Raw genomic sequence first — 23,829 nt, forward strand, 5'->3', positions numbered from 1 at the left:
ATTTCTTCTTATGTTTTATATAGCTCTGCATCATACCTCTCCTTCTATTATCTGTCTGGTCTTGAGAAATTACTTAACTTTTCCAAGTCCAAGTCTCAGCTTCCTTTCTGTAGAATGAGAATAATAATACCTATTGATCATATAGGGCTATGGTGAGGATTAATACCTGAAAAGTTCCCGCTGGTAAATATATATTGTAGGCTAGAATCTCCACTGTTTTCTACTGAAGTCAAGTTTATTGAGATATAATTCTCATATAGTAAAATACACTCCTTTTAGTTGTACAGTCCTTTGAATTTTGAGAAACATATATAGTCAGGTAACTATCATCACAGTCAAGATATAAAATATTTCCATCATCCCCAAAAGTTCCTTTGTGCCTCTTTACAGTCAGTCAGTCCTCTCCTCCAACCTCAGCACCTGACAATCAGTGTCTAATTTCTGCCTATAATTTTGCATTTTCCAGAACGTGATATAAATGGAAGCAAACAGACACAACCTTTCGTGTCTTGCTTCTTTCACTGAGCTTAATGCTTTTGAGGTGTTGCTGCAGTATCAGTAGTTTGTTCCTTTTTATGGCTGAATAGTATTCCATTGTGCTGATGATTCACAAGTTGTTTCAACATTCACCAGCTGTTTGAACATGAGTTGCTTTCCTGTTTTTAGTGATCATGAGTAAAGGTGCTATAAATGTTGATACAAATCTTTGTGGACAAATGTTTTAATTTCTCTTGGATAAACACCTTGGGGTAGAACTGCTGGATCATATGCCAAGTGTATGTTTAACCTTATAAGAAATGGTTGTACCATTTTGCATTCTCACTAAAACATCAATAGTATAAAGTTCCAATTGCTCTGTATCCTTCTCAGCACATCTCACTGTGGTTTTAACTTGCATTTCCCTAATGACTAAGGACGTTGAACATCTTTTCATAGGTTTATTGGTCATTTGTATCTCTTCTTTGGTAAAGAGGCTCTTCATTTTGTCCATTTAAAAAATTGGGTTATTGAGTTGGGAGTTCTTTATATATTCTGGATAGAAGCGTTTGTCAATACGTGTTTTACAAATATTTTCGCCCAGTCTGTGGCGCTACATTTTATTAACTTTTAAAGCGCATACTTTTGTATTTTATCAACTTTTTCTTTTGTAATTTATGCTTTTTGTATCTTATCTAAGAAATTTTTGCCTACCCAAAGGTTGCAAAGATTTTTATCTTCTGTTTTCTTCTGGAAGATTTATGATGTCGGATTTCACATTTAGGCTTATGATTCATTTTGAGTTAATTTTTCCTGACAGGGCAAATTATGGGTTGAAGTTGATTATTTTGCAAGTGGATTTCCAACTGTTTAGTACCATTTATTAGAAAAACTATCCTGGGAATTCCCTAGAGGTGCAGTGGTTAGGACTCTGCGCTTTCACTGCCAGGGGCCAGGGTTCAATCCCAGGTTGGGGAACTAAGATCCCGTACGTCATACGGCGCAGCCAAAAAAAAAAAAAAAAAAAAGACTATCCTTCATCCATTGAAAAGCATGGAACCACTGTTCCCAAGCCAAAGAAGACTCTTTAGTACTTGGGCCATGGGCCTCCTTCCAGCCAAAATGCCCCGAATTTGCACTGGCTTTGTCCCCCTCCCATTGGCCCACTGACCCTGGCTGCAGCCATTCCAGAAGCCTGTGATGTCACTAAACACCAGACAGAAACTCCCACTTTAGGGCTTGTTGGGCTGTCCCTACATACATGGCAACCTTAGCGCCAAGAAGAGAATTCAGGGTGTGGTGGGAAGAAGCATGAGGGTGCAAGGAGACCTGGGTTCCCCTTGCTGCTAACCAGCTGCCTATTCTGAGTCTCTGGGCTCTGGGTCTCCTTCCTCACTGACAGAATGAAGGAGCCAGACAATATCATAGTGATGACAGGAACAACATTTAAAATTTTTTTTCTGGTGTGCAATTTCTTTCTTTTTTTTGCTTATGAATTTGTAATATCACGATGATCTGTGAGGTGATCTAGAAAAGTAGTTTGTCCCTTTTACTAGTAAAAAAGCTGAAGTTCAGAGAGGTCAATGTCTTACAGCTAGTGGTTAGGACTCTGCACTCTGTTGGTGGGAATTCCCACCAACAGTCTTTTTAGAAGTTTAAAATTGCACGTGCTTTTCATTTGCCTAAGCCGCCCCCCTCCCCCGCACATAAGGTACATCATACCCATTATACACTCATTTCCATGATCTGCCTGGCCCTTGAATTGTGATGCTGTCACAGAATCAAAGATGCATACATTACTTATTTAATTTCACTAGATTTTAGTATTTTATCATTGCATCTATTTATTCTTCTCTGTTTCATCACTTTCAATACTCCTCAACTTGCTAATCTGCATCAAAATAGTTACAAGTACTGACTTTCTATAATGAACAACCAGACATACAGAGACAGATTACCTTTCGGGGCAAGGTTCACTCCCTTCTACAAGAACAGAATGTGGTAGGACGTCAACTTTTCATCATTCTAAGTCTATTCACCCAAAAATCTTACTTCTCTACTATTTTAGTCAAATAACATGGACAGAAACAAACAGAAGACTTTTTTGGAGAAGACGGCCTTCACCCCATCCCCCAAGGTTGCAAAGCAAAGGGAGGTTTCTGTCGATAAACGCAAAAGGGTCATTCTTACCTCTGGATTGAGACTGAAAGCTTTTGCTGGTTTTCCCACACAAAGAAAATCAAAAATGATTTCTTTCATTGCAAAATCTAAACGCTCCTATAGTGAAAAAGGGAAATCAAAACAAAGCGTTATTTTAATTCAACATGAAAATGTCTGTTTTTGTCATATGCACCAAACAGGTGGCTTCTGAAAGAAGAGGGGTATCGCTTAGTTGCATCACAGAGAATCCCTGAAGGAAAACCATGTCCATCCGAACCTTCGGTGGAGCTGCTCCTGTTTCCATGTGGCATGTGGAGATGCTTTATGTAATATAGGTAATTAGGCCCTAAAGCACAGAATGACTAATAACTAAAAACCAAAAAATGAAAAACCAAAACGCTCTGAGTATCTGGGCTTCTACACAGTGCAAACTCTTCCTGCTTGTCCTGCCAATGCTGACACCTTCCTGAAACTCAGCTTAAAACATATTTGTAAAAACACCACTGCAAAATGACCATTTTCTTCTCTTCTCTAACATTTCCAATCCCTTGGCTCATATTACAACAGACAATCCTGCAAGTGAAATGAATAATCAACAGATAAGAACTATTAAGGTTACTTAAATGAGAACGTTTACGCCACATTCTAATAATCTGAGACAGTGACTACTAAGATATGTCACGTTGATTTTATACAATATATTCCAGAATAATCAAAGCACATTCTCAGCCACATGATAACTACATGTAGAAAAGTTCTGTGAATTCATCCACCTGCAGAGCAAGTACTGTCCTTTCCCTAAGTACAAATATCACAGAGACACTTCCTTGCACTAAAAACACAGAGAGATAGTATATATTAAATGGTCTGTGAAGTAGCCATTGAACCTTATGTCTTTACAGCAATATCAATTACACTTCAACAGTACTTTCATGCCTATTATTTCCCTTTATCCACACAACGTTCTGAGGGATACTGGGTAAGCACTTTCATCCACATTTTATAGATAAAGACACTGAGAATAAAGATGTTCTATGACTTCTTTAGGGTATGGAGCTGGCTCACGGCAGAGGCTGGACTGGAATAACCAGCTTTTCATGCTTCTCTATAAATCACAAGGAAGCCAAAGTTGGGATAAAAACCATTTACACACAAAGTGTTTTAAAAACTAGGGCTTCCCTGGTGGCGCAGAGGTTGGGAGTCCGCCTGCCGACGCAGGGGACACGGGTTCGTGCCCCGGTCCGGGAGGATCCCACATGCCGCGGAGCGGCTGGGCGTGTGAGCCATGGCCGCTGAGCCTGCGCGTCCGGAGCTTGTGCTCCGCAACGGGAGAGGCCACAACAGTGAGAGGCCCGCGTACCGCAAAAAACAACAACAACAACAACTTTTAAAAGTCTCGGGTCTAAATAGTAAACACTAGATGTTTAATATCACTGGACCCAGTTCTTAAGTAAAATAGTATGTATGAAGTGCTCAGAACAGTTCTTGGCAAAGAATGAGCGCCTGATAAAAGCTAATATTCCTGTTACATTCTTCTTTTTCACAGGGTGAAAGAGCATTATGATTTATTTACTCCTCCAGGTTCACTAAATTATCGTCTTCTAATTTCCTCCAAACATCAGACTCAATTTCCTCCTGACTTGAAGCATCTAGAGCAGAGAAGCAGGAACAAACAGGGCCTAGGAGTCAAGAGACCCTCTTACGAATAGGCTCTGTGACCTCAGATCAGTCACTTAAACCCTGCCTCTCAGTTCTTTCATTGGTCAAATGCTGAAGACACTTGGCACACCATGTCACAATTTGTTTTGAAGCAAAAAAAAAAAAAAGCTATGTGTGAAAACACTTGCAAAACCATCCTGAAAAGTCTGCACACGTGAGATTATTTTAGACTCTTCATCTTTTAGTACTTCATAAGAAGGAGGTGGCTACTTAGAGGCAATTAGAAGACTCTCACTGCCAGACGCATCTCCATTACCTGGGCAATGAACTGGATGATTTTCACAAAGATGTTCAGAGGCATGTCCCTCGGCACCACACCACGGGACCCTTTGGGGAAAAGTGTTGTGATGATGGTTATAAGACGGCTGAAAGATAAGGGAAAAAAAGAGAAAACAAGCAAGATTGGCTGAGCTCCTGTACATTAAGGGAAAATGGCAGGTGCTTCATCTTATCTAAGTATCAGAGAGAATTCAGAGAAAGAAAACAAACCACTTCATCTCTTTTCCATTAGCATAATTACTCTCTGAAAAGGTTTTCTGGAAAACTAAGGGCAGCTGGAAAATTATAGCCACTTCCTTTGTTAGAGTGGTGAATGTAGTCCTGACACAGAACTTGGCAATCCTGGTAGAGGCTGGAGTTTCTGTAATGGCTGTTGAGCCAACGTCTAAGGAAAGCCTGAAAAGGTCCAGAGGACTTAGAGCTTTTACAAACCGTCAGCTTTGAACAGCTTCTAGTTTGGTTAGCATAGTTGGCAATGACACAAAACACCCTTTTCACTGGCTGAGTGATGTGGTTACAGTTAACTCAGTGATGGGGTTACCATTAACCCAAGCCAGCTCCTTACCTCTGAGTGGCTGTGTTGCTTTCACATTTAATTCGAATCATGTAAACCCAAAGTAATCTGTACAGAGATTCCAGTGCAACTCGAGCCATCTTGGGGTCTTTATTCTACAACAGAAACCGAGATAAAAGATTGCAGATTAAATGGTACTGTGCAGAGGTTATTCTTTTCTGAATGCCTGGTAATGGAGGGCCACAGGTGGGTGGTAGGGTGCCTATGAGGTACACTGCACCACCTGGGACTTATGGGGTATTTGCCTCCTGGTGCCCATTGGGTAAATAATCTCTGAGAATGGATCCAAATAGCCAAGAGGGCAGGACTGAGCAGTTCGGGGGGAAGTCGTCTTTCTCTCCTTTCTAAGGTGAATACTGGCGATTGCCTTCTTCCTCCAGGTCGTAGGGAACTGCAACCCCTGGCGCCAAGAGGAGAATCAATCCGTCCTACTGTTGGTTATGCCCTTGTAAACACCACCCACCTTCACCTCCCATCTCTTTGCCCTCCAACATCTATTGAGACTAATATATAATAAGCACTGGGATATAGAGATACAAGTTTATCCTTTTTCCCTGAGATGTTCACAGTCTATGGGGAGGGGGTGGCAGTTGGGAGACAAATAATAAACAGTCAACTCAAAGACACAGAGAAAAACTGGTGGGGACAGGAGCTAGAGGATGGAAAGAAGGGCAACCTATGGCGAACACAAGGACTGGGGTCAGGAAAGGTTTCCAGGGGCAGACGAAAACTCAGACGAACTTAAATCCTTTCACTCATTTGTTCATTAAGCAAACATTCGAGTGGCTACACTGGGCCAGGTACTATGCTTGACACTAGAAACCAAGATGATGGGGAGTGAACAGCACTTTACAGAGAGGCAACAGCACAAAGAAGCTAAGAGAGCAGGTGAAGGAGTCATGTTTCAGAAACTGGGGATGGTTTTTCTGCCAGGACACGGGGCCAGGCGAAGGAGCAGTGGCTGAGGAGGCTTGAGAAGAACCTACGTGCCATGCTAAATAACGGGACCAGGGTTCTCATGGTGGTGACAGGAAGCCATGAAGCTCAAGGAGACCATGTGAGAAGTCTGCAGCGTGGGGCATGAAGCAGGGGCAGGGAGGCAGCCAGAGCACAGCTGCCAGCTTCCAGGGTCTAACAAACAGGCCAGGTGGGGGGAATGGATTTTGTCACTGGATGGACATCACCTTCATTCTTCCCCTTCTGACTCTCACTCCATCCTTTCAACTGATTTTATAGGTTTTATCTACAAAATGTTTTGAATTTGGCATCTTCTCCATTCCCACTTCCTCTGTTACAGTTCAGGCTTCCAGCACCTTCTCCTGGGATGCTGCAGTAACCTCCTAAACAGTCTCCCTAAATTGATTCCCTCACTGCTATCCTGTCTTACACTGATTATAATCCCTTCTATTTAAAAATCAGAGATTGGGTGGTTTTCCTGATGCCTATGGGATCAAGTGAACATTTCTTGCACGGCATACCTGACCAGACAGTATCTGGCTCTAACCTACCAGTGAAGGATGCCACCCATCCTGTTTTTCTCCCACAAGCTCCCCAAACTCTAGTGAGGCCACGTTCATTCCACGTCTGCATCAGGAGTGGGTTTCCTACCCTCCCCGTGTCTTTCTTTTCTACCAGGTGAACCCCACTCTTTCACAGCCTACTTGAATGTTCCCAACTCCGTGCAGGCTTTCTCTGTTCCTCCCCAATATCCTGAATCCCATCCATTAAAACGAATTATTCCCTCCTGAGTGTCCCCTGACCCTCATACAAGCATGTAACATAGGCTTTCGGCTCTTTACTTGTGGTCTTGCGTAGACATCAGCTCCCACACGAAGGCGGGTTCTCTGAAAGTGAGGGGCATTATTTACCCAACATCTATTAGAATTCCTGCCACTCCGCAGGGGATCAATACATGTTTGCTAAACAGTCTTCAAACGTCACTCAACTTTCCTATAGGTCTTTTGCTTTTGCATTACTTCTCTTCCCTACTCATTCATTAATCTCGTCACAACCGTTTCTGCTGTTCTATTCTTAGTGTAGATAATTCGGGTCCTGATTTGTTAAGAATTCTTAACGGTTTAGACATAATCTAGGATAAGTTTACCTTTAAGCTACTTGCTGAATAAAGAGGAGTCACATAAATAAATTCTACGGAAAAGACTGTAGGGGGTAGTTTTTTAGATTTAGAAAAGATTTCTTATGCCTAAATAGTTTTAAAATAACTTCTTGGCATGATCATTATTATGAAATTCTAAATTTCTATATGCATTTTGGTCTCATTCCGGATTTTTTTCTTCTATTAATCTAAATAAGTAAATAAATAAAATGATAAAACACATCATTTTAATTTTTGAGGCTTTATGATGTGTTTTACTATCTGGTATGGCCTACCTTCCACCATCTACTGCTCTTTTTCTTTTCTTTCTATTTTTAGGGCTTTCCCAGATATTCCTGTATATTTATTCTTCCAAATAAACTTTATAACTACTTTTCTAGCTCCAGGAAACAAAAAAGCCCCAACTTTTTAGAAGCATACATTTATACATAAAAGATTTTTTTTGTCTGTTAGTAAAACAAGTGATACACCTTATAACTTGTTGAATGTCTTGGCTACGTAACGGAATTTTAATAAACTACTAAAATAGTAAAGTTGCGTTTAAAATATTCCATCATTTAAAAATTTCAGGAATTCTAATTATCTGTCCTCTAATCACTCCAGATCAGCAAATGTCTATGATATTAACACAGTGGTTAAAAGCAGACTCTAGACACACACTGCCTGGGTTTAAACCCATCCTTGCTCTGCAATTTATTAGCTGTGTGGCCAACCTCAGGGAACCTCTGTAATCTCTCTGGGCCTGATTTTCCCTGACTGTGAAACGCAGATACTAATCCTCCCTCCCTCCTAGGAGTGTTAAGAGAACTTAGGAGTTAGCACATAGAGGGAAGTTAGCACTGTTCCTGCCCATAGTAACTATTATTACGCACAAGGTGCAGATTCAGCAGCAAACAAAGGAGATTAGTCTCTGACTTCAGGGAGCTTCCTTTCTAGTGGGAATGTCTCCTCCTTTGTGCATTTCCCTTTATTGGTGTATATATTATTTTATATTCATATTTGCATAGCGTGTCATTCAAAATTCTCTCTTGTGCCTTATCTCGCACCATGAATCATGGCCAGGTAGGGCAAGTAGCATCTAACTTTCATTTAGGAGCTTAACTAAGACCTCTAGTTTAAATGATTCAGATGACTGTCTTCTGTTTAACTTCTTTTACACTTTTTCCCTGTCCTCCTACCCACAATTATCTTTTGGGGGCATGTTGTTGTGACTGACGTGCTTTCACTCTTAAGAATATGTTTGAGATTGTCTATTTGTGCTTCCATAGAGACTGAAGAGCAAGGTGGCTGACTTAAGTTTTTATTTTGTTTTAACCGTGGATCCTGTACCGGTAATTGCTTTGTAGCATTTCAAGATGATATCACTGATCACTGCAATTCTCTCCTAAAATGATTTCCCTTGTTTCTCTTCCACTCTCGGCATTATCATATGATATTCTTAAACTGCAACCATGATTGTTTACTTCCCTGCATTTAAAGCACTTAAGTGGCTTCTAATCACCTCCTGGACAACGTCCAAATTCCAGGATGTGGTGCATGAGGGGCCTTTGGTGACCTGGCTCCCCCATCACCACCCTCCGCCTCCACCCCCACTGTGCTCTGTGCCATAACATCCCTTCTGCAATTCATCGAATGCCTGGAATGCCTCCCTACCCTTGTTTTACTTGGAAAATTCCTACTCCCCAGCAAGATTCATTAGGTGTCACTCCTGTGTTACGTTCCCCTGCCCCTCCACTCCTTCCTCCATCCCAGAGAGATTACCAAGTGCTCCTGTTCTCTGACTTCTAGAATGCTGTTCTATGCCTTTACTTGTATTGATATGTTTCCTACCAGACTGTGAGCTCCAGGAATTTTGGACTCTTCACCTCTGTGCCCTCAGTGACTGCCGTACAGCAGGTTATCAGTAAATATCAAATTTTTTTTTTAAAAAGCAAACTGTTAGTAGCTGAACAACGTGATACGTAAGCAAAATGTCTTTATATAGAAACTGTACAAAAGGCAACCCTTAGTACGTAGCTGAAGCTAATGGACATGATATTACTGAACACCTTACACTTTTACAGCATTCTGATATTTCAAAAGTACTTTCATAGACCATGACATCAATTGGGCGATTCTGTCATTGACAGAAGCCAAATCACTGGCTTAAGTCTTCAAGCCAGTAAATGACAGGTGGGATAGGAACTGACTTCTGGTCCAGTAAGGACTGTTTTCTCAGAAACTGGAATGTGTATATTACAGGATGCTTACTTACTACATCAGGCGTTGTTATCAAAATTGTACACATATTAACTCTTTTTAATTCTCAGAATCATAAAGTTGATACTGTTATTGTATCCTTTCACAGATGAGGAAATCAAGGTCCAGAGGGGCTAATAAGTGGCGGAGCCAGCATCTGAACCTAAGCAATCTGGCCCCGGTGTCTTCCAAACATGAATTTTCCCACCTCAGTGGAAATATTATATGGAGGCTGATCAAATATGCTGCTGGTACCTACTAGACTGTACTCTACTTGAAAACAGGACTTTTTCCTCATTGTCTTTGTATGTCAACAGCAGCTAACATAACAAGGTCTTGATAGATAGTTTCAGGATTTTGACACTTTTAACCTATGTCTCAAACCACCGACTTCTGTGTCAAAAGTCTCCACTCCAAGATGGAAAGACTATTCTATTCTTCCACTGGAATACGCTTCTCAATTAATTAATTAACCAACAACTTATCTATACCAGCTCTGAGGTTACAGTGATAAAACTGTTCCAAGAATCTAGTAGGTTTCAGAGTGGATCTTCCCTGGTCTCCTGCATCTCATCTCAGTGCTGGTTACAGACAGACTTCATGTGACATGTCAACCTGCCCAACACCATGCCCACCTTCTTTAAATTGTGCTTTTGATTTAGTTAAAGCAATTCAGTGTTAACAGTAACAAGTAGGGAGCACTGAATTCACTGATAACTTGGCTAGTGACAGGGTCATTGGACAGACCCATGTTTCCCATGACCCATCAGCTGACCACTTGCACCCAGTCACCCAGGCTGCCTATGAATATGCAAATTCCTCGGCTGCACCCAGACATTCTAAACCAGAATCTCCAGAGGTAGGTTTCAACAAGTTGCATTTGTAACAGGCTTCCTTAGAGATCCTTATGCACACAGAGATAAAGATCCATTGATTACAGATCAATAAATAATTTTAGTCTTTTCATCTTGTTATACTCAAAACTCTTCTAGCTTTCTCTTGCATTGCAACTAAAGCAACTGAAGTAAACCTATTTCTTTCTCATATTTCCTTGCACATATCACAGTCAACACCTTCCTTCCTTTTGGCATTTCCTTTTGATACCTGAATCAATTTACTCTGATCATAATTCAATCTTTTTGATGACTGTATTATCCAAATAACATATGTGCTATAGTTTAGGATAACCTCTAAAATTTCTGTACCAAAAATCTACAGAGATTATTTTTCTATTCATTGGCTGAATAAATAAGGCATTCACAGAAAGTAACACACCTGTCATCTGATCACTAATTTTTGGACTCAATTTGTGTGCACTATTAGAATTTATAAATTCCACTTTGAAATGTGCCTTTGACAGATCTGAAACATAGATAAGAGATTTTCTCAAGTTTATAGAAATAAAGTTAATATTAAAGCAGTATAACTATTTCTTGAAAATTAATATTTAAATAGCTAATACGGCATCACTTACATTTGATATTTGCAAAGAGGACAGTAGTTGTTTTAAATGGTACCATACATTTTAATGGATTCAGGCAATGACTGTGGAATCCTTAATATATTACTCAATCCTTCCCCTCATAAAATAAAGATATCATTAATACCCTTACTTTTATGTGAAAAGTTAAGAAAAAGCACTCCTTTAACTTCATAGTGATTATTACACACAAAGATATATTAAGTGCCAAACACAAGTTTCATCAAACAAATTTATGGCAATGAAACTTTGAGACTCTTAGCGGAAAGCAAAAGACCTTCCTTGTCCCCTCCTCTTCCCTGCCCCTTCTGAATCCGTAATTCTCTATCATCATATCCTATTTGATTTTCTTCATAGCAGTTATCACTATCTGAAGTTTTTTTTTTTTTTTTTTTTTTCCTCACCTACTTGTTTACTTGTTTCCTGTCTGTTTCCTCCACTAAATTACAAGGTCTAAGAGACCAGCGTGTTACTATCTCATTCATCACTTATTCCCAGCACCTGGAACAGTGCCTGGTACAGTTCTAGTGAAGAATTGTTGACCAACTGACTAAGCGAATGCATTCAAGTCCCAGTGCAAATAGTGACTGAGACAAAAGAAGAATCCTTTTTAATTCTGTACTTTGGTTTCTAGTACTATGAAGCTAAGCTGACTAATGTCTAACCTTCAGATGATATACCTTCAATATTGCTATCTGAGCAAAACTTTTAGAAAAACATAACTAATATCATGAAAGCACAGGGGGAGGCCAATGCAGCCTGTGACATTGTCATGATAATCCATGACATGGTAAAGGCCCTACTGCTGGCCTGGCTCATAACAGATCTCCAATTAATGAGACCTATTGTTGTTATTAATTATACAGTAAATAGATTTCTTAACTTTTGAGGTTTCCTTTTTTGTTTGTTTCTGTGATCAAGACCTCACTGGTATATTATATTCATTATTTTAAGGAAAAGGAAATTTAAAGATTCTCCCAATTATATTATCCGTTTTCGAGGATAAGAAACGTGTACATAGTTATTATGAACACAATAATTACGACATTTTAAAAGAACTATTAATAAATGGGGATTCATGACAAAAAAAAGTACTATTAAGTCAATTTTTCAAAACATATTTCCCCTTTTCAGAATGAGATATATTATGGCAGATGTGAAGGGAATGTAACATTTTAAAATAGCTCAATATGTTCAGATTCCGACATAAAATACATAGAAGAAAAAAGTATTGGTCACTACTCACCAGGGGTTCCTGAAAGATGTCAAGGTCGTGGTGAGAAGGTGTTGTAAACTTCTCACCACTTTACAAGGGTCTATCGCTAATACGTGGTTGACCGAGTTAACAAGTGTAAATAAGGACTCCACGTTTGTGTTACCAAAGCAGCCTGCTTCTGACAGACTGACGCTGAGGATAAACCAGGGCACTGCCGTTAGATGAGCACTGAATCTGAGAGCTTGTTTACTTTGAAAGCAGATTTTTCACACTCACACACATTCCTATTCTGCTCTATGTCATGCTGCCACCTTGATGGCTCTCCCCTGCAGAACATATCAAAGGTGGCTACCAAGTTCAACATGTAAGGTTCAAACACTGGGTTCATTATACTTGAGTACATATAGGGGATGGGGAGACAAGTAGGGGAGGGGATGCAGGGAAAAAGGGATGGTGACCAGAGGAAAGAGCTGGATTGGTGGTCCTTTCTGGAATGATATGTTTGGCTCTAAATCCCACAGAATACTGAAGCCATTCAAGACAAAGTGTACTCCTAAAGCCTCAGGTATTTCTTCCCTGTCGAGGACACTTGAAGACGTTTGGAAGGTTTTCCGTATTTTTTTAAATGGTGCCATTTAATCCCTGCTGGGTTTAGTTCTAAATACGTGTGATACAATTTTATTCTGATTGTAATTCATCAAGGATCTTTCTGTACCTTTTACCCTTGAGGAGGTGAATTCCAACAATTTATTACCCATAAAGTGAAATATCATTGCCTTTCCGTTGCCTAATAACTACCTCTTTCATGCTTCATGGATTACCAGACCTCCATAAATGGCACAGGTAACTCCCTACTCCCAACTTTTACATCCCTCCTGTCTGCATCACGCATTTTGAAACTTCATTACATATCCCCCAATGAAATGCCAAGTTCCTTGAGAACAGGGACCCTAGATCTAATTTTTATAGAACTAACATCCCTATCTTTCCCATTTCCGGCACCTTCCCTAGCACCTCTACTCCTTCTGATCCTACTGCCTTTCCCTTTGAGAAATCCTGATGCTTGAAATGTTTGCACAGGGAAACACCATGAGCGTGCAGCCCTTCTCTCTAGGGCTGTGTGTAACCCTGTTATTAAGTCTTTCTGGTGGGCTTCGACCAGACCTTCAAACAACATTCTAACTTTAAAGCAATTAAGTGCAAAGTAAGATTATGCTGCTGTATTTCAAAAGCAACTCCAGACACCAAGAATTTTGGTATTTTGGGCCACAACAGTAAACTGTCAGGCAAAACACTAGTTTGGTTCTAACTAAAATTCATCACAAACACATTTAGCATAATATATACAGAAAAATGAACATTCTTAATCATTTCTCCTTTTGTTTCGTTTTGGACAAAATGAGCTTTTCCTCTTTGTGTAAAATGTAGAAGAAAAAATATTTAAATGGAATAGCGGAATAACTTAAAAATGGACCAATATAACAAAAAAATGACATTGGGTTACGTGTTGGAGGCGTTTGACAGATGGATAAATCCCTGCATCAAACATCTGAAGGTGGCCATCATATAACAGCTGATACCCTGAAAAATACTGTGTTTTCCAGAATTCTTAAAAGCTAATTCTATATCCACTGCTATTATATTTCCCTGCCAATTTGAAGAAAATAAACGATTCTAATCTTGGATTTCACAATCAGCTTTTAGAGCCAGTACACAGCTGGTGCTTAAAACAGCCCCAATGCAGACTATTGTGTCATTATATGACAAATGACAAAATAATATAATTAATCTTGACCATTTCACCAAATTAAAGGGTCTTAGAACAAAAAAGACAAGGCAATATGTATAAGCACATACAGCACTTTACAACTAAGTGCATTTCAAAAATTCTAAAGAAGCAAGTATTAACCTTGTAAAAGGAATTCAACATCTTTGGACACAACTGAGAACAACTGTGAAAAATATGTGCTATTTGCACATATTAGAAACAGTGTTCATTTAGTTGTCTTTTATCAATAGGTCACTAAAACTTAAAATATGTTCACAACATTAAAAGTTATAAAGCCTATTTTAAAGCTAACCATTACAGCTGGTTTAACTGTAGGTTCCTCGGTTTCAGGCACCCTGAATTGGTTCTCATGTCACCCAACATCTGAACAGCTGTTGTTCAGTGAATGCTTAGGACTGACTGGCACGTGGCTTTAACAGAACATCTTCAATCACAAATAACAGGGACAGGAAATAAGTGTTCTCTGCTACTAGGTCAATCCTCCCACAGAATGGAATGTTTTCCCCCCCAAATATTTCCCTAGCCTGGAGGAGGTTAGAGAAAGGCTGGAGGAGGTTTAGGTGAGCTTCTGTCAGTGAAGTGTGGCCTCCCTTTTTTTAATCATTTAGAAAAAGTGTGACCATAGATGCATATAGAGGGGTATTTAATTCTACCTTTAAAATGATCCTTCTTAGGGACCTCCCTGGCAGTCCAGTGGCTAAGACTCCACACTCCCAATGCAGGGGGCCCAGGTTCACTCCCTGATCAGGGAACTAGATCCCACGTGCTGCAACTAAGACCCGGTACAGCCAAATAAATATTAAAAAAAAAAAAAAAAAAGCTTCTAAAGTGATCCTTCTTAGACGAGAGTGTACAACATTGTAAATTGACTATACTTTCAATAAGAAAATTAAAATTTAAAAAAAATTTTAAAAGAAAAGATTTCCCCCCCCCCAATTTGACCTGATTCCTCTTAACCCCAGTCGCCTTCTAAAACTGACTATATTTAATAAGGAAAACTCTTCTTAATATTTTTTTCATTATTCCAAAACAGTACAGGATCATTTCCCCTGCAGACATCAGGAGTCACTCTCAGAAACACACAAACCAGGCTCGGACTCATACATATTTTTATAGAAGACTTTTCTGAGCCGACAAATACTAACTTTAAGGTTGGATAAGCAGTTGTTGAGGAAAACGTGCCACCTGTTCAGGAATAGCTGCTTCTGGCTGACGCAGAGCAGACAGGTCACCAGCGGGTACAAGGCCTGAGGAGAGAGAAGATGAGGTCACAGGGTGATGTCTATTTCAACCAACCAGGTGACACACGCTCTCTGGAACCACCACCCACTTTGTAACACACCCAGGCGCAACAAGTGCGGTGCAGACGTGGATACTTTGCAAATGCTTTCTGAGGACGATGGGGATGGAATGCTCTGGAGTTATGTAGAGGGTAGAGAGTGAGTTTCATGGATCATAAGTGAAAATCTGATCCACTGATTTAGTCTTCACTCATAAATTTTAAAAACAAACTGTCGTAGATCACTCTCAAGCCTCAGGAAAAAAAGCAGGAAGGCACACTGATTTTGAAAATGTTACTGGCTTTCTGGCTCATAAACATCTACCAGTTTGTCCCTGTCTTAGAGGTAGGTGTATGTGTTTTCTTTTGCATGCAATCCTCCTGTAATTAAGGAAGATTCCTAAAAGAAATGTTACTGCATTGGTAAACTCCACCCAGACAAATTTAACCGCAGAAGGAATCTGCTTACGAGTGAATAAACAGAGGTGCTACTGTGCTTTTCCTGCCTAACTGGGCAGGTTTCCCGCAGCAACTGGAGAAGACAGAAAAGCTTGTGGGCAGCCACCCAAACAATATACATGCAGAACCCACCACCATTTTGCTGAACCAGATTACGGCGCTCCCCAAAATTAGGGCTAGTGAAGATTAAAACAAAAATATAACTCGCTCATCCATTAACTTGAATTAGCAAAAATCTATTGCCACAATGAGACTCAGTGCTTAACAATTCATACACTTATTTTTTTGCTGTTGTTAACTTAGTTTTAAACTGACTTTGAACGATTACTGCCATTGAGTGCAACTCTAATTCCAGCCAGTAATTTAAAAACAAAAATACAAGCAGTCACCACGACCACAGAATGTAGACAAATGAGCAAATCTGTCACCACTGCCAGCAAAGCAACTATTTGCTCAAATAATGGTGGTAATGTTCATACTTTAAAGATCAGCATAAACAAGGCTAGGAACCAGCTCCCTAAGCAACCCACTTCCTCCATACTATCACAATTACAGCTGGTCTACCACCTGCTGATTCATAAACCAGAGCTTTATTTATCATGGAGGAAAAAAGTTGTGGTAATTTAAAAGACTTTTCTATGCTGCTCTTCAGTACAAAAGCATTCCCCGAAACTGTTTTCTCAGCCTTCAGAGAATCTTTCCAATAGCCAACTATCTGTGTCCCAACTCCCTTTCCTGCCTGGTTCCATTTTGATTCTGAATATCAGGATGGGAATTAGCCAGTGAAGCTTCCTGGGGATTGAGAAAAGAAACTGTTGTTATAAACTTTAGCCTTCAGATTGAAAAAATACTCAGAAATTAAAATAAAAATAAGTTAAACCCATCTTGAAAATAAACAGCGGAATCTTTAGGACTAGAAGGGTCCTTGAGGTGACATGGTCTAATCCCCTTATGTTACCTTGATTCAGTCATGGTCAGTAATAGGTGGAAGGTCCAAAATTTGAAATGCTACCTCTCTTTGAGGAAGCTGTAGGTAATTCTCCCATCTGTGGAACCCTTATGACTCTCAAATAGATTTCAGCCTAGGAATTTTAGTCTCTGCAGTTTTGTCTTTTGAATTTTCTCAGAGTTACTAACCAAGGAATGCTTCTTTCGAGAAGAAAGTTCCAGCGTGGTATCATATAGGCTTTCAACAAAGTTTCTGAGGCAGGGAACATTTACTTCATTTTTAACAGCCTGAAATAGAGATGCATGTTTATATTATATTAATGAAATTGTTGCTTCTCTAATCCAATTTGAAGAAGTTCTTAAAAATGAAAATGTAACTCACAGCAGCAACTGGGACAAGAATTTCAACAAAAAGCCCAGCCAAGGCATGCTTGATATCTTTGTCTTTGACCTCGAGGAAGTAATGTGCACATTCCTAAGAAGTAGAAACAGAGTAAAGGGAGGGAGAAAGATTGAAATGTGCACAGAAAATGTATGTCAGCAAATTTAAGCAAATAGATCTTAATTTAATCACACTCAATAACACAGCATATTCCATAATCTATTAAAAAAATCACTGGATTCAAGCATTTATATTTAAGTTGACAATATCTTCCAATGACATTTTACAAGGCTGGTTTTCTCACTCTCCCCCTAACTTCTATCCCCAAATCACTGAAAATCACTCTGTCCTTTGCTGAAAGGACAAAGCATCTATAACCAGCAAGCAGACATTCATCCACTGACTTACTAGTTGGTTCATTCAGTGACTCATTTGCAAGAAATTTCTATTGACTACCTACTGTGTGGGGGGCCCTGGGGCCTTGATTAACCCACAAGCACAGATCCCCAGAGAAGGTAACCATGGGAAGAGAGGCAGAAGACATTAACCTTATTTTAGGCCCTGACAGCCCTGGGCACAGAGCTGTTTACTTGTTAGGCCCTGACATTTTAGGTGTTTATTATTCAGATAGTTTCATGAGCAAGTCTGGAATGCTTCCCTTCCCCACCTCAGACAAGAAACCTTTGGAATAGTTTCTTAAGCAAGGATGCTTGTGGACTCCTGTCTACAAAAGGGTATTTTTGGCTGCCCAGGGAATAATATATTAGAAGAGCTGGCCTGTCCAGAATTCTGCCAGCCCCTTTCCCCTTCCTGGTCTTTTGGGTAGTAACTTACTGTGGTCTTTTTTACATGTTGTTTTCATGGAAAGGTCCAAGGCTACATGTATTGGTGATGACGCTTTAATATCTGTGTCAGCTATTACGTCTTATTTTCAGTCCACATTGGAACTATCACCAACAACAGCTACTCAAGTTCCCAGTATATCAATATCATACTAAGACATCAGTCCGAGATAGGCACTGCCAGAATGGGAAGGCTTTGAGAGTTTCCCAATACAGAATAGAGCTTTATGGTCCCCAGAATTGTGGCCCTTTTCCTACATTATTTTGCATACATATGTAAATACTGTCTCAAATCTTAATGCAAGTACCTAGATACACAAATCATTAGCATGAGAGAGAGATAAAAATAGTTAGCATTTAGTGAGTCCTTACCACGTGCCAAGAATGCTCAGAACCACCTTCCAAAGTTAGTGTCATTATTACCACTCTGCAGACAAGGTAAGCGATGCTGGGAGGGGTTAAGTGTGACTTGTCCAAGGTCACAGAGCTGGTAAGTGCTGAAGCTTGAATTCAAACCCAAGAAATTTGATACAGGGCCTATATTCTTTTTTTTTTTTAACTGCTTTTTTTTAATTTATTTTTTTCCCAGTACGCAGGCCTCTCACTGTTGTGGCCTCTCCCGTTGCGGAGCACAGGCTCCGGACGTGCAGGCTCAGCGGCCATGGCTCACGGGCCCAACCGCTCCGCGGCATGTGGGATCTTCCCGGACCGGGGCACGAACCTGTGTCCCCTGCATTGGCAGGCGGACTCTCAACAACTGCACCACCAGGGAAGCCCTAAACTGCTTTTTTGAGATACAATTCACATACCATGCAATTCACCCTTATAAAGTATATAACTTGATAGCTTTTAGTATATTCACAATTGTACATCTTTCACCACAATCAAATTTAGAACCTTTTCATTATCCCAGAAAGACACTTTGCACCTGTTAGCAGGCATCCCTAACCTCTGCATCCACGGCGTCCTCCTCCAGCCCTACACGACTACTCTACTTTCTGTCTCTACCGATTTGTCTATTCTGGACATTTGCTATTATGAATAATGCTCCTATGAACATTTGCATTCAAGTTTTTGTGTGGACATATATTTTCATTTCTCTTGGCTATATACCTAGAATTGGAATTACTGGATTATATAGTAATTCTAGATTTCAACGTCTGAGGAACTGCCAAACTGTTTCAGAAGCTGCTGTGCTGTTTTCCATTCCCACCAGCAGCGTATGAGGGTTCCAATTGCTCTGCATCCTCACCAACAGATAACTTGCTGTTGTCTGTCCTTTTGCTCATAGCCATCCTAGTGGGTATGAAGTGGTACAACCTACACTCATAACCCCTGTATCTAAACTCTTTATTAAGATCCTCACTAGATCTAATTCACAGCAGCATTAGAAAAAAAATCCCTTTAGATACTAAAGTTTTATAAAATCTAATAGAGCTGTGCGGACTTCCTCGGCATTCCAGTGGTTAAGACTCTGCGCTTCCAATGCAGGGGGCGCAAGTTGGATGCCTGGTCAGAAAACTAAGATCCCACAGGCCTGCCTCGTGGCCAAAAAAACAAAACAAAACAAAACACACACACACACACACACACACACAGAGAAAAACTAATAGAGCTGTGTATTCTGGGAAATCCTCATTAGCAATAATTCTTTTTTTTAGTACATAATGGTGAACACTGTGTCACAGACACCTAAACCTGTATGGTTTAGTTGATTTTTTAAAAATTGATTCCTTTTTATAGTATGAATAAAAAAGATATCATTACTTAAAGTTCCGATGCCTGGAAATGTTAATATCGCCAACTCAATGCTATCAATCTCAAAAAGTAAAAAACCAGCTATATTTTACTGACAGAACAATATGCAGCCGATGGGTAAAAAAGAGAAAAAAAAAGTCTACAAATAAGATTCTACTGTACACCCTACTCCAAAGGTGATATGAGTTTAAAAATGAACTTAAGTGCCTGAAACTCTATTACTTGGTTACGAAGCCCTTTATGAATTATCGAGGAAAAAGCGTAGGATTCTTTTACGTATGGGCGAGTGAATGGGTTCTCACCGTCCAGGTCAGTCACTCTAAGGAAGGCAGATGCTTCAAGCTGACAGCCCCTGAGTTCTCCTGCCCAAGACAGTACCTGCATAAACTGGAGAGAGGCCTCGAAGTCCTCCACCGGATACATCTTAATTCGAAAGAACTTCATCCCCATTATCAAGCTGATAATGCTTTGAACGACATACGGGCTCTGCTCCTTGTGCCGTAATTCTTTGAGCTCTGCCATAAATTTCTTCTTTACAGCAGGGAATCTAAGAAGAGAACGTGCGTGATTTATCAAATAATGGGTAGGAAAGTAACTGTAAAGTAGGTCCCCAGCATCTAAGAGTGACAGGGCACAGTGACGGGGACCTTCGAATCAGCTGAGGTACGATGGCTGTCATCTTGTAAAGGTTTTGATATTGAGGATATAGTAAAGAGTCCCATTGTCTCCTTTCTTCTCTTATTCTATCAGATGCTCAATGTCTCCTTCAGGCTAGGGAGAAGATCCAAGGTTATTTAGAGCCTCTCAAAATGGTTCAGCCCTTAAACTGAGCATGATGAAAAGCTCCATTTCCTCAGGCTTAGCAATTTCCCAGGTACTTACAGACCCCAAGGGCCTGAAGTATCCAACTGTGAGATGAGCAATAACATAGGAGGCCAGGTATTTCTGACCATGACAGCAAATAACGCCAAGTAATATTCCTACATCCATTTCCACAGTTTTCTGTTGTTGCTTCTTTTATAGTTTTAGGTTAATGATTATTGAAAAACATACTTTCAGGCTGAAGGAAAATCTAGTAATGGGAAAATTCAAATCATCTCTAAAAGCTCCCTAATCATGTATGGGATTCTACAAATAAGAAGACACAGTCCCCAAGGAACTTAAGGTATTTATATTGTTTGAAAGTAAAATATTAATAATTAATAACATTAATTCCAACAACAACATTATCATAAAAAGTTTAAAAAGAGAATAGATCCTCAGAGGATGGAAAGTAGCAGGTTGTCCAAGTGCCTAAGGGTAAAGGAACATATACAAACAAGTCATCCAAACTATTTCTGAGATGGCTGGTTTGACTATTGGTTAAAAAAAGGAAAAACAAGGAAAGCATTCTAAGACCCATTGTATTTTGTTTCCTGAAACTATCAGCCTGAGTTTCTGCAAAGGATCAATTAGAAGCAAGGCATGATCACAGAGGGTAATTATGACTATAAAAGTTAAAGGCCAATTAATAAAATCCCAGAAGTTTGGAATCGCAACTTTTGACACCTCAAAGCAGAAATTTTAGGACATATAAGGGAGGTGGTACACATACAGATATGGTGTCACCAAAAGGCAGTGCAAGAGGTGTATGATTGGCAAGTTGGCTGTTGCGGGCTTCGTGAGAGCGGCAATTTTCTCGTTCTCGGCTGGAATGCAGGAGGTTACGTGGTGTTCATTTGGTAACAATTTGTTAAAGTTGTTTGTATTTTCTAAACAACTTATGGATTTTTCTTTATGTTTGCTGCATACAAAAGAAAAAGATTTTAAGAAGGCAATGGAGCAGAAAATAGGTAGTGAATGCGTTTCCATTTTATGAATGAAGAAACAGATTGGAAGGTCAAACTGAAGAAGGTGAGACTTTGTGATCTTCTGCTGTGAATTCCAGGAATGTCCACTATTTTGTAGCTGCCTTAGACAGTCATGAGCTGTGAAATGTAGTCCCTGTCTATTTAGAACAGTATACAGTTTACGTGGAAAGGTAAGACAATGTAGCATTGACCATGAGCCATGTGAATAATAGTAATAATTTTAATAAGAATAATAACCAGTATTATTATTTATGAGGTATGTTACCATGGGCCTGGGAATTTGCCTGGATCTCTCTGGTCCTTCAGGGAGGTTAAATGCCCCAGGCCAAATCACTTTCTCATATTTCACACTGTCCTTTATGTGAATAATACACCTGAAGAGGCTCCGGGGGGCACTGGACAATGGGGCACTGGACAATGGGGGGCACTGGACAATGAAGGGGTTCTTTCCAGCTGGACAATCAGAGATTTCAGAGGGGATTTATGTTAGGGTAAAAGGGTGAACAGAGGTTTTAGGTAGAGACGGATGAAGGACAGGAAGCAGAAATGGCATAGCAAAGAGAAGGAAGTGACACTTTCGATCAAGATTATAAAAATTTATAAAATCTATAAAAACTAGATTTTTAAAAATTATATTTTATTTCAAATTATTTCCAAACAGGTAAAAAAAAACCAAAAAAACTATGGCTTTAATTTTGAAATGTGAGACTTTACAAGAAAAAAGTAACTTTACAGGTTAGAGTTATATTGTTTTAAAGATCACATGATACTTAGAAAGTGTGTTTTTCTTTTCTAATCCGTGACTAAAACAAGGAGAGGGAGGAAAAGGCAGGTTATTTGTACACCTCACTATTTCAGTACTCTCACGAGTTAGTGGCTAAAAGTCTATTTATTTCTCATTTAAAAATAAATATAGCTATCTTTTACTTTAAAAAGTCCCACATGACATAAACATGTTATTTTAAAATAAAAATAATCCAAAAATCTCTTTGCACTTAAAATCTATTTTCCCTTAAAATAATTTTAGGGAAAAATAAATTTCTTTTCAATGACCATGCCTAGAGTGTTTAGTATTCTTTAGTAAATACAGTAACTAAATGATTACTCAGTCTTCTGCTTTAAAATGTATAGTAGATATTATTTAAGTGAGAGTATAAGAATATATATATTAAAATTATATCACATAAAGAGAGAGCAGTTTTGGAATGAATCTTACAAGCAATCATTACTATTTAAATGAATATGTCAGATTTTAATCCAAAAAACTTACCTTAAAAAATCTGATTTTAACTTAATTGACTTTGAAAAAGTCAAGACCCTGGGTGAATATCACTTAATAGCAAAAAAAAAAAAAAAAAATGTTCCCTTAATGACAGGAATTGAGCGCATTATCACTAGTAAGATTAAAAATAGTGATTCTGCTAAAACTTAAAGACCAAACTAAATATTAATATCTAAAGTCCGAATGAAGAAGATATTTTAGTGCATTACCCCTGTGATCTAGATATAAAATCTAAAATTAGAATTGTTACATTACTCAAGTTTATTTTTTAAAAAAGATAACCATCCTATACCAAATAGGCATACATCCTTTTTTTCCCCCACTGAGAACAAAGGAAGCAGTAATTTTCTAAGGCGACAATAAAGTAATGGTCCTGGTGTACTTATGAGAAGAATGTAATGTGATAATCTGTAGCGTGACACCAGTTTAAGACTGTACTGTCTATCAATAAAGGTTAACTCTATACCGACTGGTTAAGAATTTATCAATGGGATTACTATATATTACTGCAATTACTGCAAGAAGCCACTGGTGAAAGCGTTTTCTTGTGACTAAAAAGTACTAGAGCATTATCCAAACTGAGGCATTTGTTATAGCCTCCTATTGCAGAATTGAGACTAATACTGACATGAAAATTTTAAAAAGTCCTTGTTGGCAAGAAAACACTGGCTCAGTGGATCATCAATCAGACCTAATAAGGAAATTCCTGCAACCTTAGAATGGTGCTTTAATTATGACGTTGTCTCTCAATTCATTCTCAACCAACTGAAAATCAGTGTAGCTAAGGCAAGTCATTCTATAGTAACCGATACTGTTATGTACAGTTCACAAAACTAAGAAAAACACAAGAAGTCATTTCTGGCATATTAAACTTTCCAAATGATTGTATAAAAGAGTTAGGCTGGGGTAATTACAAAGGAATATGATGAGATTTCCAGGGTTTGACAAAGCAGCCAAAATACATATTAACAACTCATTTTT

The 23,829-nt window shown here is 39.2% G+C and overlaps 1 protein-coding gene across 6 annotated transcripts in view; it reads right to left on the minus strand.

Moving 5' to 3' along the window:
• FRY (FRY microtubule binding protein) overlaps window positions 1-23,829 on the minus strand; it is a 327,504-nt gene that overhangs the window by 134,741 nt on the left and 168,934 nt on the right. For all 6 annotated transcript variants that reach the window (XM_067713507.1, XM_067713509.1, XM_067713511.1 and 3 more), the window contains exons 8-14: window positions 20,095-20,263; window positions 17,117-17,209; window positions 16,924-17,022; window positions 15,194-15,295; window positions 5,201-5,304; window positions 4,613-4,721; window positions 2,668-2,754 (exon numbers count right to left, since the gene is read on the minus strand). In XM_067713507.1, the coding sequence (XP_067569608.1) occupies window positions 2,668-2,754; window positions 4,613-4,721; window positions 5,201-5,304; window positions 15,194-15,295; window positions 16,924-17,022; window positions 17,117-17,209; window positions 20,095-20,263 (763 nt within the window). The remainder of the gene's footprint in view (window positions 1-2,667; window positions 2,755-4,612; window positions 4,722-5,200; window positions 5,305-15,193; window positions 15,296-16,923; window positions 17,023-17,116; window positions 17,210-20,094; window positions 20,264-23,829) is intronic.

Source organism: Pseudorca crassidens, chromosome 18 (assembly GCF_039906515.1).
Source record: "Pseudorca crassidens isolate mPseCra1 chromosome 18, mPseCra1.hap1, whole genome shotgun sequence".
NCBI lineage: Eukaryota > Metazoa > Chordata > Mammalia > Artiodactyla > Delphinidae > Pseudorca > Pseudorca crassidens.